Here is an 18,050-nt window from a genome sequence, read left to right on the forward strand (position 1 = left end):
AATGTCGAGGAAGATTATTCACTCGTCTTGTTTTTTTATATTATTTTTAACTTCACAATCGAAAGGGAAAGAGCATTCCTTGTTGTTAATTATAGCACAAGTACTTAAATAATAAATACATTCAATTTACAATACACATTTAAATGTAAGAAAAAATAAAAAAAGTTGGAGGTCCTCTTTATGCATTCTATTGTATATTATTGGGGTCGTTTGGATGTTATGGAAGGGTCAATTTTTGGCTTAGGTACGCCAGGTCTGCAACTTAAATGTTTTGACCAACATTTAAGTTTGAAGGAAAACTGCGAGTCTTTCTATTTGTGCAGTTTTTGATTCCAACTTAATTGAACCCTAATATTCGGTCTATTTGTTCTGAGGAGTACACTGTAGTATTTAATACACTGACTACTTCTTTACGTTAATGGCAAATCATAGAGGTTGAGGATTCTTAAAACCAAAACTTCCCGATTTCGATCTTGAGATTTATAAAAACCGAGACTTTAAGAAGCAACTAGTCAAAGGCGTATGGGTTTGACCTGATTTTGACAAATTTGAGTTGATTTCCTCTTAAAAGACCCTGACGTCCAGGTACTCCAAGAGCAACATGGCGTAGGACGGTAATGTAACCTAGGCTCCAAGTCGGAGCATGGTTCCAGTAAGTAAGTAAGTAAAAGCCCCTGACTCTAGTAGAGATGCCGTGTGGTGCCTCTCGACTTTACCAAGATTAATAGTTCTATGTCTCATGTAGAGATCCTGTTTTTGACTTTCCATAACATCCACACGACCCTTTAAATCCTAGCGACACTAATGACACTGTATTGTAATCATTTTTAAGTCACACAGAAGCTGGCTCAATTTGGCATAAATGTACTAAATGTGTCCAAAACCAACCCTTTTTCATTTGTGTCGCTCGGAGAGTCACCCACTCATGACATCCATCAATAAATTTTCATTCTTTGAGTATTTTGTTCCACAAGGATTATTAAGAGTCTAAATATCAAATTTATTAATGAATGTCATAAGTGAATGACCCCTTAACTTAATATTATATTAAAAAATTTACATTCTACCTAGCTACATGACATCTCTCAATGGACATTCACAACATACATACTTACAGATTTATAAGGAATATATAAAAAAAAGACTTACTTTTTATTATTATTATTTTTTATATATAAATTAAAGACTAAGCATTAAACATTAACAATTTATCTTAAGATACACATTACATATTGCCCAATATATATTGACGGTTGCATGTCATGCGATCATCAATTAAAAAAAAAAATGTTGAATGAATGATTGTGATTGAAAATTGTTGACTTGTGCCGCACAGTCGCACACACAAAAAATATATAACAGAGACTACATATACATTATAATAATCTGATGATGCTGATGATGATGGACGGAACAATTAACATGCAATGAAATTTTCTTTTTTTTTTGTTCTTTTTAAAAATTAAAAAAAAATCCTTAAGCTTATAACATAATAAAATTAAGTATAATAAAGATACATAAAACAAACAAATATATAAAGGAAATAAGAAGAAGCAATAAACAATTAAATAATGATGCGATTCTGTCTCCTTAATGTAATATTGTGAGATAATTCATGACAATTTTGAATATGAATATGTCAAGTTACATTCCATTTTTTTTTTTGCACACATTTATTGCCATACTTAAGACTTAAACTAGAGATTCTTAATATTTTTTTATAACGATTGTTAAGTCATGAAGTAGCCATGAGAATTCATCTAAATAGTAAACTAATAAATTGAATTATTAAAGGAGTTATTTGATGTCGACGACATCAAAAGATTTTAACTTAAAGATTTGTGTTATTTTTTACATGCATAAAATATGGCCATTTATAGAGAGATGTTAGTTCTCTCTGTTTTTGTCCCTAATAAGCTATAACTTTAAGCTTTTCATTTAATTTTAATAATAATAATTGATCTAATGAGAGATAATAATAATATTGAGGAGAGGCTTGTGGGGGTGATTATTTATGAAATTAGGTTGGGAGTCGGTTGCTTTGATTGAGGATTTTGTGTCAATTTATACTTTTTGATGCATTTTAGCAGTGGTGGGCAACCTGTGTATAACGACACATATTCGTAGCAAGCCTCGATTGAATCCGCAAATAGCATGCAGTTCATGGCATTTCCAAATGATATTCGACTGTTTACTGGTGTGCCGCAACACACAGATTGTCCACAACTGCATTATGGTAAGGATTGCACTTGAATCGACCCGTATTATAGGTAAAATTAAGTTTTACTTGCCCTAAGACGTTATCCTGATCGTCACACATTCAAATGTTGCCACCACATCGGCGAGATTGCAAATGGCACAAACAACCAATTTCGCAACAGTTGTAACAACATTTGAATGTGTGACGATCGGAGAAACCTTGATACACGGATCTAATTATGCAAGTTAAGAGTTTTGTTCAATCGAGTAATTTAGCAACAGAATGTGGTCTCTTTCTTATTTTAAGTACTTAACCCAAGCGACACAAAACTGTCATATGACGATAAAATGACAAGAAATTGTCATGACGTTACATCATCTTCAACATGTTGTGTCGCTTCGGGTTCGATTCTCACCACAAGTGAATCATCCCAGTGCAATTAGTTCCTAATATTGCAATATAATCCATCTGAACTTTGATGCCCCAGAACATTGACACCCAAGAAAATTAATCAATCAAAGCAACCAATTCCCAAATTATTCATAATCAACACCACCCATCAAAATTTTCAAAAGTCAAAAAAACTACCGCGTAGCCTCAGTCGATGAGCTATTAGAAGGAGGTGATATAGGAATCGAAGGTGTTGTAACAGTTGGTGCTCTAATTGATTGATAGCTACTCAATGGCACATTAGCATTACCAGAATTTTCATAATAACTTGGATATTGACCATTCGATGGTGCCTGAAAATGTTGTGGATTAACAGATGGCGAGGGTGGCGAATAATGCGGCGATGGATAATGCGTTTGTGGTGAATTTGCATAATGCTGAGTTGGATGAGGTAAAGTATAGAGATGACTATGACTTGATGGTAATGGTTGTGAAAGATGTGATGTCGATGGATTATATGCTAATGGTTGTCTTACTTTATGCTTCTCCGGTATTTCGCTCAACTCTTGAACGTCAAAGGTCAATTCTGTTTCTTCAAAGCCAGTCGCCGACATTCGTTGATCATTTACAATTGTTGTCGTTGCTGTATTGTTCGTTATGGCGTCTGCATTTTCCGGTGAATTAAGACATGTTTGAATCAGCTGTTTACCCGCATCCGATGTAATCATTGGCTGAAGTTTGCGCGTTGCGAATGTATACACATGACCTGTTTCAGATGCAACAAGTAACATTACTTGAGTGCCAGTTAAGGTCGATAATTCGTAGGCCTGGATGGAATTGAATAAAAAATATGAAATTAATTTCACAATCTTTTAAAAATCCTTAAATCACGTAAAAAATAAGAGAGAGAAAAATAAGATAAGAAGCAGCAAGACACGGCAGATAAGAACTTGGTACTTGATTTATGTTAGCTTACGTCAAGGTAAAATTGAGGTTTTATCAACAAGAATTTTTCTGAGATAAAAGGATTTAAAAATTAAGTTGATTATTTGGGTTTTTTGCATTATGTAGCTCTGCTTGGAAGTCTGACTATAAGCACAGCTGAGGATGAGTCATAAGTGTTTACACAATGGCGCTATAGCCAATTTCAAAGGTGTTTATCACATCTAATTCCATCTTTAACCTCTGTTTCCGTATTTGATGACTTTCCAATCTGTAAAAGGGAAATACGGCTGATTTGTGACCCAATAATGTACATCCAAATATTAATGCTAAATCAGCTGTATTCCCTATATAGATTAGATAGATAATGCAATGTGAGTTGTGCTTTATTTGCATTAAATTTTGAGAATCTTGTGACATAATTTGTCGACTAGACTGTGTCTTCTTTTAGTATCAGTTAATGGACAGTAAAAGCAATAAAGTTTTCCTTTTTTGATACTAGAAATTGATAGATTATCTTGGATTTTTTTTGAAGGGTTAATATCCGGTATGGTTGGTAAATTGCTGCTGTTAAAGTGATAAATGCTGGCAGAGGTTAAATGCTGATTGACATTGTGGGGTTGATTATGTAGCTTGAGGCTTTGGGGTTGTCTTGTCAGGTTCCGTTACGGATACATTTATTAATATCAATTGGAAGCGATCTGGATGTGATATCTATAATTGCTTCCAAATAGAGTTGAGCTCTCACCCTCACAGACAAAGATCATGTTTTTTTGGTACAGTAATGCAGCTAGGGTACCTTTTAAGCAGTCCTGCTTGTTAGGGTAATTTAGTCTTAATAAATATTTCCGTGATGGAGTCATTTGCGTCGCTCGAGACGTCATTTGATGGACAAAATTTATGAACGAACTTTATCGAATCTATAATTTACAAGCTTTTTGATGTGGCACGAAGAGTGTCAGATGGAAGGCCTTTTGTAATAACCTAGGCTCCAAATCGGAGCATGGTTCCAGCCAGTAAGTAAGTAAGTTAATCGATTCTAAAGAGAACTTTATCAAGCTTAGCTGTTCGGAACCTTTCTACTTCTAGAGAAGAAAGTTCAATTTCTCACAACAAAGTCAGAGTGGGATTCGAACCCACGTCTTATGATTTCTAGTCGCATACTCCTACCACTGAGCTACCTGGGGATAGTTAGGGAACGTTGCAAAAAGCACACTTAAACCTTCTTTCTCTATCTAGTGCTCATTACACAGCTCTAATCGTTGTATTGAACCTGAGCTATGTGCAGCACAGACCCAACACTTGCGGCAAACCCTCAAACAATTCAGAATATTTAAATCAATAAATGACAGTGATTCAAACTACTTTCTGATTTAAAAACTAGTAAATATTTTGACGTCAATCAGTTCCAAGTGTTTACTACTTGATTATTTGCTATCAATTCAAGTTCTATGATAAAGGAAGAAGCTCTTACTTTTTTTGATAACTCATCCGCAACTCACAATAATTTTTTTTTGCAAATGTCATTGCAATAAGCCATACACGTTCCTAAAAAGACGTTGCTATGTATGTTTTTAAATTTTATTTTATCTAATCTTGAAAAAATTTCTTGCTCTTAAGAGATATGGATGGTATTTAATGAAAGGAGGAGGAGTTTCTAGTTGAGAGCAGTTTTGAAGACAAAGAAAAATTTTTCTCGCAATTTCCAGTGCCATTCATAAATCACAAAAACTATTACACAATCCACATATCCCAAATCCATATCTTTTTTTAATTAATACAACATTCCATCTTGGAATTAACCAACAAAATTTGTAATTTTTGTCTCTAAATGTCCAAATTGATTGCAGTAAATGTTCCTATATGTTGACGATTATTTAATATAAAAAAAACATGATCATATTTTATGTCCAATCGTATCATAAAACAATTAAGTCATTACGAAGATATTTGATCGCATTATTGACATCATGTTGACATGTGAATGACCATAAATTAATTAAGTGATCAAATTTGGAAGTAATATTGCAGATTTTTTTAAAAGAGATATTGAAACTTTTAATTAAATTTTATTATTAATAATGTTGTGGATATGTTTGAATAAATTGGCGACTGTTTTGTGACAAAGTAGAGAAGTAAGGGCAAGCTGGACAAGCTAAGGAATGTCAACTTAACATTCAGACAAAGAATTGATTTCAAGCTTAACAGTGCAATTAGAGAATTTGTTCAAATTAGATGACAAGCCAGCAACAGAGTAAGACGGAATGCCTTTCGTTGTAACTTAAGCTCCATATAGAAACATGGCTACAGTAAGAGAAGCAGGAAGAGTTTAGAAATCTGCAATGAAATTTTGGAACGTCTGTAAACTTTTTTTGGAAAAATCCGGAAGTTTAACTCAAAGGATCCATGTCATTTTAAATATTTAGGACAGTAATACTCAATCTATGGTCTGAGATGTACTAATTTGTCGTTAAACGCTTCAGATGTGCTGAAAAATTGATGGGTTTATACTGTATTTGTACTAATTATTAGTCATTTCATGTGTTGCGCTATAAAAAATTTGAGGAAAACTAATTTAGTGTGTATGGGACCTTTTTTTTTATCATGTAACTCTCTTAGAAGGAATGGAAGGTGAGATTTTGGTGCGGGAATGAGGGTCAAAATGGGTGTTCTTGTTACGTAATATGTAAATGACCTCTATCTTAATATTGGATACTCAAAATCAGAATCCGAACTACTGAAATGAAGAAGGTTTCACCTTGAAACCTCATATAGCAATATGAACGACTTCAAATATAAACGACTTCCATTTGGTGTTAATAAAGGAGCTTTGTTTGAGTCTTAAAAGCTTCATTACCGAGCCTTCTTCATTTCATTCGTGTTGCTAGAGAAGCTCGAAGTTGACTTGACTTTTGTAAGGATTCAAGTCAACTTTTCCATACAAAATACGAGTCAGAATCTAGCATTTGTCAAAATTAAATAGAATAAATGACAAAAAATTCGCTAGACATTCCACATAATCTCTTATCTCTTAAAACTGCTCATAACTCAATAAAATTAACGCAAACAAATTCTCAAATCTGCCGTCAGACTTCAAAAAACATGCTGACAAACTAAACACGTGTTTTATTATTCTCAGTTTGCAAAACCTTAATTAAACTCGATTGTTGCCTTTTTTTATCAAACTACTTAGTCATGGAGGTACTTGAAGAAATTATTATTTTTAAAAAAAAAGTTTTGATAACAATAAGTCTGCAGTAATTTTATTATTAACCTAAAATTTGAGATATGTGGCTGAGATTAATATTTAAGCCCTCATCTGATAGAGGGTCTGTCTGAGAAATACATAAATAACTTTATTTTTGATACAAATTGATTTATGTTTTTTTTCTTTCATTCATTATCAGATTAGGGTGGGATTATTTGCTTATGATGTATTTCAAGTTGACAAAAATACTTTATAACTACTTAATGACAGGATCATGTCCAGCCGATAAGTAGTTCTAACGTGCTTTTGTCCACTAGGGTACTATTAGGGGTGCGAGGAGAGGTAAAGTGAGTAGCATGACATAATAAGCCATAAACATTGATTTGTATCAGTTGTGGACGATCTTTTATTTTTCGTAGCACAGCTTGAAGGCAAGCCTCGACTAAAATCGCACACGGCAAACAGTTTAAGGTATTTCTGAATAGGTGGGATGCTGTGCCGCAGGACACAGGTGGCCAATCACTGATTTTTATCAAAATTTATAAAAATTAGAACAATAAGGCAACTATTGAGGGTTTGCTTCAGGGCAGAGTCGGTAGGACTTTGGAAATCTGGACTCCAAAAGCCCAAAAAGGTACTCAGTTTAGAGTCTTGCCAATTCTTCCCCAGGGCATACTCAGGGGACTCTTTCTTATAATCAGAGACGAGAGTAGATAAGGGGTAGGGGAGGGTTAGGGTTTCCAGAAGTTCCCGTGAAAGGGTTTGTTCTTGGATTTCCGGTCCCGATAAACTAACAAATTGATGACTCTTGTCAAGGCAATATTAGAGATGAATTTTGACCCCCTGTATACCGCCTTGTTCATACTATAGCTACCCAGTAAATCACTTGGAAATTTGAAGGGTTCACCCTTTTGACGTCATTCCCTCACTACCCCCAACCATAAAATTCTTTATGCCTTAGCAAAAGAAGACAAAAAAATAGCCGATAAGATAAAGCCAATGAAATAAAAAAAAAATTCATAATTATTTTAACAACAATTACTAAGCGAATAATTTCTTGTTGTTGTCTTAAACCTGATTATTATCGTTTCTTCTTGTCTACAAGATTTGTGTCTCGCGAGCAGGCACAACAAAAAAAATATTAATTTCTTGTTAAATCTCTTTTAATCTCACCTATTAGTCAAAATAGTCAATTTGTACAGTGCTGCCATATACAGATAAATATTTACAATAAAAAAAAAACAATCAGCATACTCACTTTCTTCATGATGCCTGTCTTTCGTTTTGAGAAGGTTGTATAGCGCCGCAACTTATTTTCTATATATTCCATCTTGATCTTAACACGCCCTTTTGTTTTCTTAACACTTACGACACTTTTTGGACTGTCTGCAACACGATCTGATGCATCCTCAACAGATGATGCTGGCGATGAATTATTCGGATAATTATCATTGCTATTTGTATTCGGTGTCATTATTATTGTTGATGTATTATCAGGCACAATATTACGATCATCTTGCGAACTTTCAGGATAAAGTGTATTGTTATTATATGAGTCATAAATTTGCTCATTTGTATGATAAGCATGTGTATAATGTCCATGATTATCCATTAATTTTTCATATTTTCTATCACGCTCATCACTGTCTGCTTCTTCCTTTGTATAATAATGACGTTTTAAATAATTTCGATCATTTTCCATCATCGGATAGAAACTTTGTACATTTTGACGCGGTGAATGTCCATATGTTTGATGATAGATATCTGTCGTTGGATTTGTTATATAGTTATTCATATAACGTGATGTTAATGTTGGCGAAATTCGTTCAGCTTCTAATTCCATTGTGCACACACGAAATTATTATGTATTTAATTTTTATTATTATTTGAATTCTGCTTGATATTTTGCGACTTATTCCTTTATTGTGTCGCGAAATCTAATTTACTGCAAATATGGAATAAGTAAGTGTTATATTATGTCTGTATATCCACAATTAATGTATCAAAAGTTTTATTATAAAAAGTCAATTAATCACACACAAAAAGTCACTTTCGAATTCCGAAATCTTTTAATGATCAACAAGTGAAAGAGAGGCACACAAATGTAATCACTTGTGCCTTAATATAAGAACAATTTAATTATTATATACGAAAAATTTTTTTAATTAAATTGATGAGCGCATTTGTCTCGTCACCGAACCGAACAGTTTGAAGTTTTATATTAAACTAACACGTTTTTAGAGCGATCATTTAATAGTCACACGAGAATCAAATGTCACGAGCAAAACGTAACTTCTTTTTTTCATTCGGGTGGGTTATCACAAAAAGGCAAAAACAAAAAATGTATTTTCAAAGCCTTATCATATCGCGAATATAAAAAAAAAAGTTGAAAAAGTTTCATTATCAGTTAAGTGATGACAATTAAGTGCTAAGGCGCTCTTATGACTCAAGTGCATGGCTTTTTGTTTTTTTTACACAAAAATTAGCAAGGATGATGCAGTTCCTTTGTATTGAATTTTTGAGGTTAATAAACTTAGTGAAAGTTGCATTATAGCCGCGAATGTTCATCAGAAGTTGATTAAAAGATGCAGACAGTTAGTCAAAAATTTTATAAAAGAATTATTGCATCAGTTTTCTTTTATACTGAATGAATCTGGTTTGCGTCATTTTAATGAAAATCGAAAATGTTTCGATTGAACTTAAAATTTTTGTGAAATTCTGATTTTCTTGTTGAAATTTTTAAATCTTTTTGACTTGAATATTTGATTTCTGGAGAGTTTGCAAAGCTTTAGGTCACTTGGACATGTCGTGATGCAATTATCGTTAGGCACTCCTGAATGAACAAAATTACGTTAGAACTAGACATCAACTGGATATTAATCAAAAGATTTTAAAATTCATAATAAAACAGCGATTTTTTAACCAATTTTTAGAAAAATACCGAAATTTCAACCGAACAGCACAACGCATTCGCTAGGATATTTTCATAAAATTGCCCAGGCTGAATTTTACCGTAGAAAAACAATTAAAAATGCCAAATTTTGCTAATTTTGACTCAATATTTGGAAAACCACACAGTAAAAACAAAAATCCAGAAAAATTTTTGAAAAACTCGACGAATTTTGGATCACTGGAAAACTCCTCAGTAAAGCCAAATTTGTCAATTAAACAAGGAAAAAAGAAAAAACAAAAGTGCCTTGATAGCTCAGATTTCAAGGTGTGAGTCACAAAAATTGGTGTGATATTTTGAATTCTTGAGTTCAAATCCCATAACATTAACCTAGTAATTTTTCAGAAGTATGGATGTTTTGGATTCTTAAGTTGCAGTTTTATGACGGAGAAGGCCTAATAAAATAAGGCAATGTGAGATGCAAGAACTAGTCAAAAATTGCCATTCAGCAAAACATAACATAAAGGATCTACAATGATTTTAGAAGAACAATTCCTTCTAATAATTCATTTGGGATTGATCGGGAACCATTGTTATAGATATTTGCATTTTAAATTGATAAAAGCTAACTAAATAAACAGCACAAATTGTTTAATGGATGCTAAATCCGACCTAAGACTGACGTGTCTTTAACTTTGTTCCTAGATTCATTTTATACTCGGCAAATCCGACACCATGCCAGAGTCACATCGCCATAATGTCGAATTTTGAATCGATTTCGAGACTTGTGCTCAACTTGCGCTATTCCGGGAGTCTTATTTTTGACTTTTCAACTCTTTTTCTCTTCAAAACACACTCATAGAAATAATCAAACTATAATTAAAGTCTTAACAATCTCTAATCAGTTAATTTTAGATTACATTATGTAATAACACCGATAATAATTGTTTTTCTCTACAAATAACTCAAAACTATTGAAAAATTTCCCAAAATATTTACTATGAGTAATGTTGCATCATGTAAATTTATCATATGGTTCTAATTAGGTTTAAGGAAGAAGGGTTAAAGCTGATTACAATAGTGGAAATTTCGAGATTTCATTGCTCATTTTTGAAGAAAGTTCGATAGTCTGTAATGGTGGGCAACTTATGTGGCGCGACACACCAGTGTAATGTAACGTAATAAGTGAACAGTCCCAAATCTTCATTTTTTGAAAAATTTCATAGCATAATTATAGGAAATATTCCGAATTCTAATAATAAATAAGAATTGCAAGCTCATCAGCAGATAACAATGCAAAATCAAGTAGCGACGTCGCTACGTCAAAAAGAAAGAGTCAATAAAAAATTCTTTAGAAAGTCGAAATCAGCATCAAAAAACAGATGGTTCTGTCCCAAACTTATCATCAATTTATTGTATATTGTAATCATCGTCTCTCTTAAAGAAAAAGAACATTCGCAATAAGCGAGAATTTTGTGAGAAAAATTGAGATTTTATTGCAACTTAGGTACTTATGCCTTATCATTCATTCTCACTTTTTTTTTCTCATCACATTATGACAGTCATCGTCATAAATAAAAAACTGAATATGAATGTATAGAGGAACTGTACGTAAATTATTCAATTCAACTTTATTAGTCGTAAGTGTGTATCTTGAATAAATTAAGCAGCCTTTTATCGCACCTTCTTATTTATAAATGTGAATTATATTCTTTGATAAGAACACATTGACAACAACAGCGGAGTAATTGTTCGAAGTTGATAAAGGAACAGAAATATATAATGAGTCAATGTGCTTAAACTTATTATTATTATTTTTTTTCAGGCTTTTTATCGAGAAAATTATCATAAGTATGCGATAACATGAAGATTATATGTAACGTGGTGATGAAATGTTTATGAAATGTTGGCAATGCTTAAATGCAGTTAGAGTAAATGTGATGGGAAGATACTTGAAGTACATTATCAACAAACTATTGGATTTAAAGGCTTATTAACATGTCAAGTGAGATTGTGTTATTAATAGAGACAATTAATCGATTATTATCAAGCTTTATTGCGTTGCAAGGGGTGTCACTTGACGTAATAAACATTTTTCTTATCGTTTTAGATGTTGCTGTTTTGAGTGAATGAGGAATGTGTTAAAATAGTTGGGTTTTTCGAAAATTTAAGTTTAAGATGGTAAATTATAGTTCTCAGACATTAGTAAAAACAATCCCGAGCAGCACGAAGCGGTAAATTTGGAAAACGGGCCAATATCAGCTGTCACATAGCCGTCAGAGCATCCTTACACTTCATCACCATTGTGACGACGCAAGGATACCCTAGCGACTAAACTGTGCTGCTTTGAAACTACTTGATATTATAAACGCTTCAAAGATATTTTAAGCTTATCGATTGGAGGTTTGGAAAGCCTAGCATCTAGATGATCTATCCACTACAGTTTACCATAAGATTCCAACCACTATATTGATGGCATTATTGTTTGTAGCTTACTCATTTAAATTATAGACAAAGCAATTTAGAAGCATGTTAGGATCGGCTTCTAAACACAACGATCTCAACATATTAAGTCGAATCACCGTTTAACCATGTAAAGATTTGTTCGAATGTTGTGGCATGTCAATTGCACAGAATTTGGAATCAATCAACTTCACATCAGTAAGAGCTCCCGATGCCGAAGGACCTTCCTGGGTAGGTCTCGAAGATTTGATTCAAAATTCAGAACTCAGGCATCTATTAAGAAAATTCTCGGATGTTCTCGATCCCGGTCTCTTTCTCGGGAATTTGTTAAGATCAAGATTTTGGGAAACTCTAGCCAGTCATCCACTAAATTGTAATAAACTTATGTATCATTTAGAAAATGATCTTGGATGGATGAAATTCCAGATCCAGTAAAATCAAGCAAATAACTCAATTCAGTTCCCACATTAACTTAATCAAGGTAGAATATTAGTTTATTATTTTACTAAATTTCTTATCATCTTTACATATTTACTTGCAAAGTACACAAATTTAGTTCATATTTGAAGACCATAAATTGTTCCTCAAATATTATTAAAATATATTCTCACGAATGCCTCATAAACCTTCCGTTATGCAATCAAAAAAAAAAAATCTTCTTATTATTAGACATATTTTAATATAAAATATTATATCGGCTCATCCTTTAATCTAGATAGTGTACATATGTATTGTAATATATGATATTATAAATTGACTTTGAAATTTTCCAATTTAAATCATGAAATCAAAACAGCCAACAAGCATAAAGCGAATCATAATGAAGAAAATAAGAAGTAATTGTAATAATAAATTGATACAAATCAATAATAATCATCATCGGGTTATGAGTTAACCAAAAAAACACGAATATGAATGTGAACAAGAAATTATAATATGTAAAACAAATATATCCGAAAAAAAGGTCAGTGAAAGAAACAGAATCGCATAAAAGGAATTGATCAGTTATAAAAAAATCTCCCCTACGATTTGTTATACAAACTATACAATATAATGCACGGCGTCTTCTATATGCTAAAGATGGATTGTCAGTGATGGTCAGTGATGCCCGTTTTTAGATATCTGGATATGTAATTTCTTTCCTCATTTGATTTTTTTATTCATTTGATATACATTTCGTTATACTGCATGAAAAACATTAATTATCATTTTAAGATAATTTTTACCGCTTTTTTTTGGGGCAACAAGGTGATGGTTATATAGTTTGGTCGAGTAGGTAACTCATTTCCGAGTGGACAACTTGGTATTAATTAATAGGTAACAACGATGTAATTAGATAAAACCGTTAGAACTAGTCGACTAATGACATTTTCTTCAGTATTTTTACCAAAAAATATGGAATTAGTCTACCGTAGGAACTAATTATTCTAGACATTTTCTTCTGGAAAGTTATAAAATATCAAGTTATCCACTAGGGTGTGCTTAGTACGATACCAAGTTGATAGGAATATTGTCTGGTTGACTAGCTAATCATTAGATTACTTGCTTGAAATTAGAAGGAACCAGCCATTTATATATTCAAATTTTAAGTAATTACTGAATTTAAAGGCTTATTTGACAGCCCTAATTTGCCAATATGAAACCCTAATTAGTCAAGTTGGTGATCAATCTGAGAGTCGAGAATCTGAATTAGTCTGTAATTTAGCTACAACTTAGGTTGATGTGGTGCGTAGATGGTTTTCTAGGTTTAAGGAGACATAAAGGTTAACAACTACTCGAACAGCACATCGTGTTCGTTTCGTTAGCCGAATTAACGGTAAGTGCAGTTTCCAGATGACACTGTGACGATGGATTTTGACATATTTTTCCCTAAAAAAGTGATTCGACTTATTCTGTTCCTCGTTAAGTTCTAACAGTAAAAAAAGTAAGTAACCCCTAAATTCTATTCCTACCAAAAAGCACTTCTAGGTCTCCCGTGGTAGGTCACGTTGAAGATGAAGGTTACGACGACTGCTTTTAGACCATTTTTATAGACGAAAATTGAAATTTGCTGCACCGTGCTGTTCGGATGAAGTTATATTATCAGTAAAACACTAATCAGTGCCATAAAAAATGCGCTCAAATCCCAAAATCAAAAACATCATGACTCATGACCAATAATTTTAATTGTCCATATCAAATTCGGATATTCAAATCGTATTTCATAGATATTTATGACAGTTTATCAAGGAAAAGAGTAGAATTGAGGCGACATCCAACAGCCTACTATCGTTAGATTTTCACCAAATAGTTGCGAAATTTCGCGTGTATGCTGTGTGTGAAATCCTCATATCTATACGATATTTATTAATCTTTTAAATGAAAGATTTTTTTTTATTTTTATTTTCCATAAATTTTTGGGGATCTTAACAAATAAATTTATTTTTGTCTTGTATTTGAAAACTGAAAAGGAATCCGCTATTGCTTACATATTATATTTTTTATTCATAAATATTCAGTCTTTCTTCTTTACATTTTATCGCTTCTTCTGTCTTTATTTCTCTTTATAATAGACTTAATTTGCCATCCAAAAAGTGTTTCTTCTCCTTTACGATTTCATTAATGAATCGTAAATTATACACACACGTACCATGCTATACACTAGCTTTGTGTGCTAATGAATGAAAGTTCTTACCGGAATATCTGTATTTAATGAAATTTCTATGATTGCAATCTATCCAACTATGATTACTATGGCTATTCTCATTGATTTCTTTTATTAATGTCCAAAAAAAGCAAACAGAAGTCAATAACATTAATACAGCATAATCTCGAGTATTAGTAAGCACGATTCATTCATAAGACTCATCATTTTGAGCAGAACAAAAGGCATGCAAAGGGAACGAAGCGGTAAAAAGTATATATTTAATTAATTTAATTTTTTGGGATGTTGAATGATTGGATGCGCGTACTTTAAAATCATACCGGACCGGACGAGATCAGTGTAGATCATTAGCCATCAAATTATCCGTTTTATTGTATAATTATATCGGGCAGCACTCGACGTAAAGTGATCCACAAATAATTTTAAATTACAGTCGATGCTTATTTTTCACCTAAAAGTCTTTCCTTTTGTACCTCACTTCATTCTTTTCTTTCTCCTTCCGTTTTTTTTTTTTCTTTCTTATTGCCGCACTTCTTCGCTTTACCTTGGCATATACACGATGGAATCAATGGATACTTCAAGCCCAAAAACGACACATGGTTTCAATTATCTTAATTAATTGTTCATATACATGTGTGTAAGACATCAGGCTTAAGGGAAGATGCCTATATCGCGTGCCAATATTCTGCAACAAGCAATTTGTTGGACATTAAATTATCCACGCATTTCTTTTTATGATTCATAATAATACGAGGCTGTGGCTGTTGTGCTTAACACTTTCATTTATATTTTTTTAAGGTTTATGGATTGATGTATGTTGATGGATATGTTAATGTAATTTAAGGCAGATGTTAAGAATGTGATTTATTGTGATATTAAAGATTTCAATGAGAGGAATGAGTTCGAATCTCAAATAGAATTTATGAAGGAAATTGTGGTTAGGATTCGCTTACGAGTTATTGACCATTTTTACATTTTTTTAGATATTTTAGACCAGTGTTGCGGAACTTGTGTTCCGCGGCACTTTTTTTTGGAAATTGTCCTGAACCGTACGCCGTGTGTGACTTCGGTCGGGGCTTACTACCAAAATGTGCTCACAAAGGAAACGGCGAAAAGGAGCTTCAAAAGCAACCTGACACAGGACAGTAATGAAAGAATGTCAGCTCAACGTGCGGACAGAGAATTTATACAAACTAAGTGACTGAGCCAGCAACAGAGTCAGATTAAAAGCCTTCTGTTGCAACCACATAAGAGAATGATTGCAGTAAATAAGTAAGTAACTAACTGCCTTAGACTACAGCAAGCTTCCCAAGACATCACCATCCGTTCTTCTTCTTCCTCAATCTCCAATCCGAACCTACATTTCAGACAAAATATTTCACAAGTCTCATAAAAATTCAGTTCCAAATGAAAATACAATAAAAATTTCTTCAAGTGTCAAATGAGTCATTCCGACTTGAACTTCATAAAGGACTGGAGACATGTGAACATCTCAAAATCAAGCCACAAATTCACGAACTTTACTATGACCATAAATTGATCATACTTGTTGCTTATTTTCGCCAATCACTCTTTCTCACTCGCTCAAGTCTTTTAACAGAGATACAGTCAATTTTTATGTATATCCATCGCGCGAATTATCGTAAATAATACAGAAAAATGCCTTTAACAAAAATTCGTGTATCGTTAAAAAAAATGCTTTTTTTAGGTCGGCATAAACAAACATTCGATCGGGTCGGACCAGGGCGCATGGAAGAAAGAAGAAAAAAAAAATATTGAGAGAGTGAGTGAGATAGCGAGAGGCGAGCGCGAGTCAGATACACGAATAAAAGCGTATATGAAATGTAAAAAAAAAAAATTTAAATGCCTGAAAAGAGCCGCGGATTTTTTTTTGTTGTTTTTGTTTTCTGTTGTTGTTTCTCCGTATTTGAGTATTTGGTTGTGCCAAAGTTGAATATTACATCTGTTCGTAGGCATCCTCATTTTAAAGCCACGAGGATCATAAAATGCAAAATACATTGACAATTGTGTCCATTTAGATGATAAATAATGCAACAGACGCGATCAAATTCTTACAAATATGGTGCTAGTGTTTCTATAAAGTGACGTTGTAATCAGATGCAATACTATGAGTAAACATATGGTCGCGAACACATGTGTGACGTGATCACTTTTGCATGAGTCGCTAATTTTTTTTGTATTCACTATGGATCGATTTTTTATCGATAATATAAAGGAATTGAAAGGGAAAGAAAAAGACTTTCGTGTGTGAGAAAAATTAACTTTTGTGGATTCCACTTTTAAACTTTGATCTTGGTTGGGTATTGGGGATTGTTCGGAAATGACGTCAAGTACTCTATTTTAGTACTGGAATTGAAAATTCAGACTTGAATATTGATTATTCATAGACAGATAAATATTACAAACTTAAGATTGACGTCACTAATGAACAAACCCCATAGGCGGGGGGATTGTTCGAAAATGACGTCTGATACTCAATTTTAGAATCAAAATTGATGCTTAACACTGAAAATTCATAGTTGGAATTAAGATAGATGTCAATAATTCCAGACTAAATATTGACGTCACTAACGAACAAACCCCCAATAGATTACGATGAAAAATTAGAAATTGATTTATCGTCTTCCTTATTCTTTACTCACCAATCGTTCCTGTTCTCTAGCCGTTGGAATTTTATTTTTTGCACGATATGTGTTCATTTAATGATTTACTGGATGGATATATCAAATTGATATTTTATTCTTTATTATTTTTTTTGATTATTTTCACATTTCACATAGCTCAAATTTAATTTCACATCAAATAAAAATCAAATTTATCATTAAATCAATTGATTATAACAATTCGTCAAACTTATTGAGCGAAATTAATTTGATTAATTCACTAAAACGTAATCAGCTGACTGAGTATGGTTTTTTGTGTATATATATTATATTATATTTATTTATAAGTGGGCGCAGATATTGTTGAATGTTTCAAGCACTTCGTCAATGATCACACTGAAAAGCACCTTCAGTTTTGAATCAAAAAATAATACTTGGCGATGTTGGAGGAACTGGACGGAGAGTAAGAAATATAAAGTGAGCATTCGATCGTTTGATTTTGTTGGATATTGAGAGTGAGAGCGCGACTCTCTGAAAGCTTCGATTGCCGTCGTCTGTCTTTTAATCTCTCAGCAATGTCTGTTCAGTTTGTGATAACATTATTAATTCTATATTTTTCTTGATAATTAAGTAGTGATGAGAACCGGACCTTAAGACATGAATAAAAAAATGCTTCATATCATAACTAG

General features: G+C 32.8%; 1 protein-coding gene across 3 annotated transcripts in view; it reads right to left on the minus strand.

Moving 5' to 3' along the window:
• The window catches only part of LOC139092647 (serum response factor-like), a 29,622-nt gene extending 11,572 nt beyond the window's left edge, over positions 1-18,050 (minus strand). Inside the window, exons 1-3 of one of the 3 annotated variants that reach the window (XM_070643151.1) lie at positions 17,401-18,050; positions 7,999-8,685; positions 2,486-3,417 (exon numbers count right to left, since the gene is read on the minus strand). In XM_070643151.1, coding sequence (XP_070499252.1) covers positions 2,785-3,417; positions 7,999-8,583 — 1,218 coding nt within the window. In that variant the 5' untranslated portion in view covers positions 8,584-8,685; positions 17,401-18,050 and the 3' untranslated portion in view covers positions 2,486-2,784. Of the gene's footprint in view, positions 1-2,485; positions 3,418-7,998; positions 8,967-17,400 lie in introns of those variants that run through there. The other 2 variants (XR_011544610.1, XM_070643150.1) reach the window with 2 other exon arrangements.

The sequence above is a fragment of the Chironomus tepperi genome, unplaced genomic scaffold, assembly GCF_022539635.2.
Source record: "Chironomus tepperi strain 1889 unplaced genomic scaffold, CSIRO-AGI_Ctep_v1 contig_309, whole genome shotgun sequence".
Taxonomy (NCBI): domain Eukaryota; kingdom Metazoa; phylum Arthropoda; class Insecta; order Diptera; family Chironomidae; genus Chironomus; species Chironomus tepperi.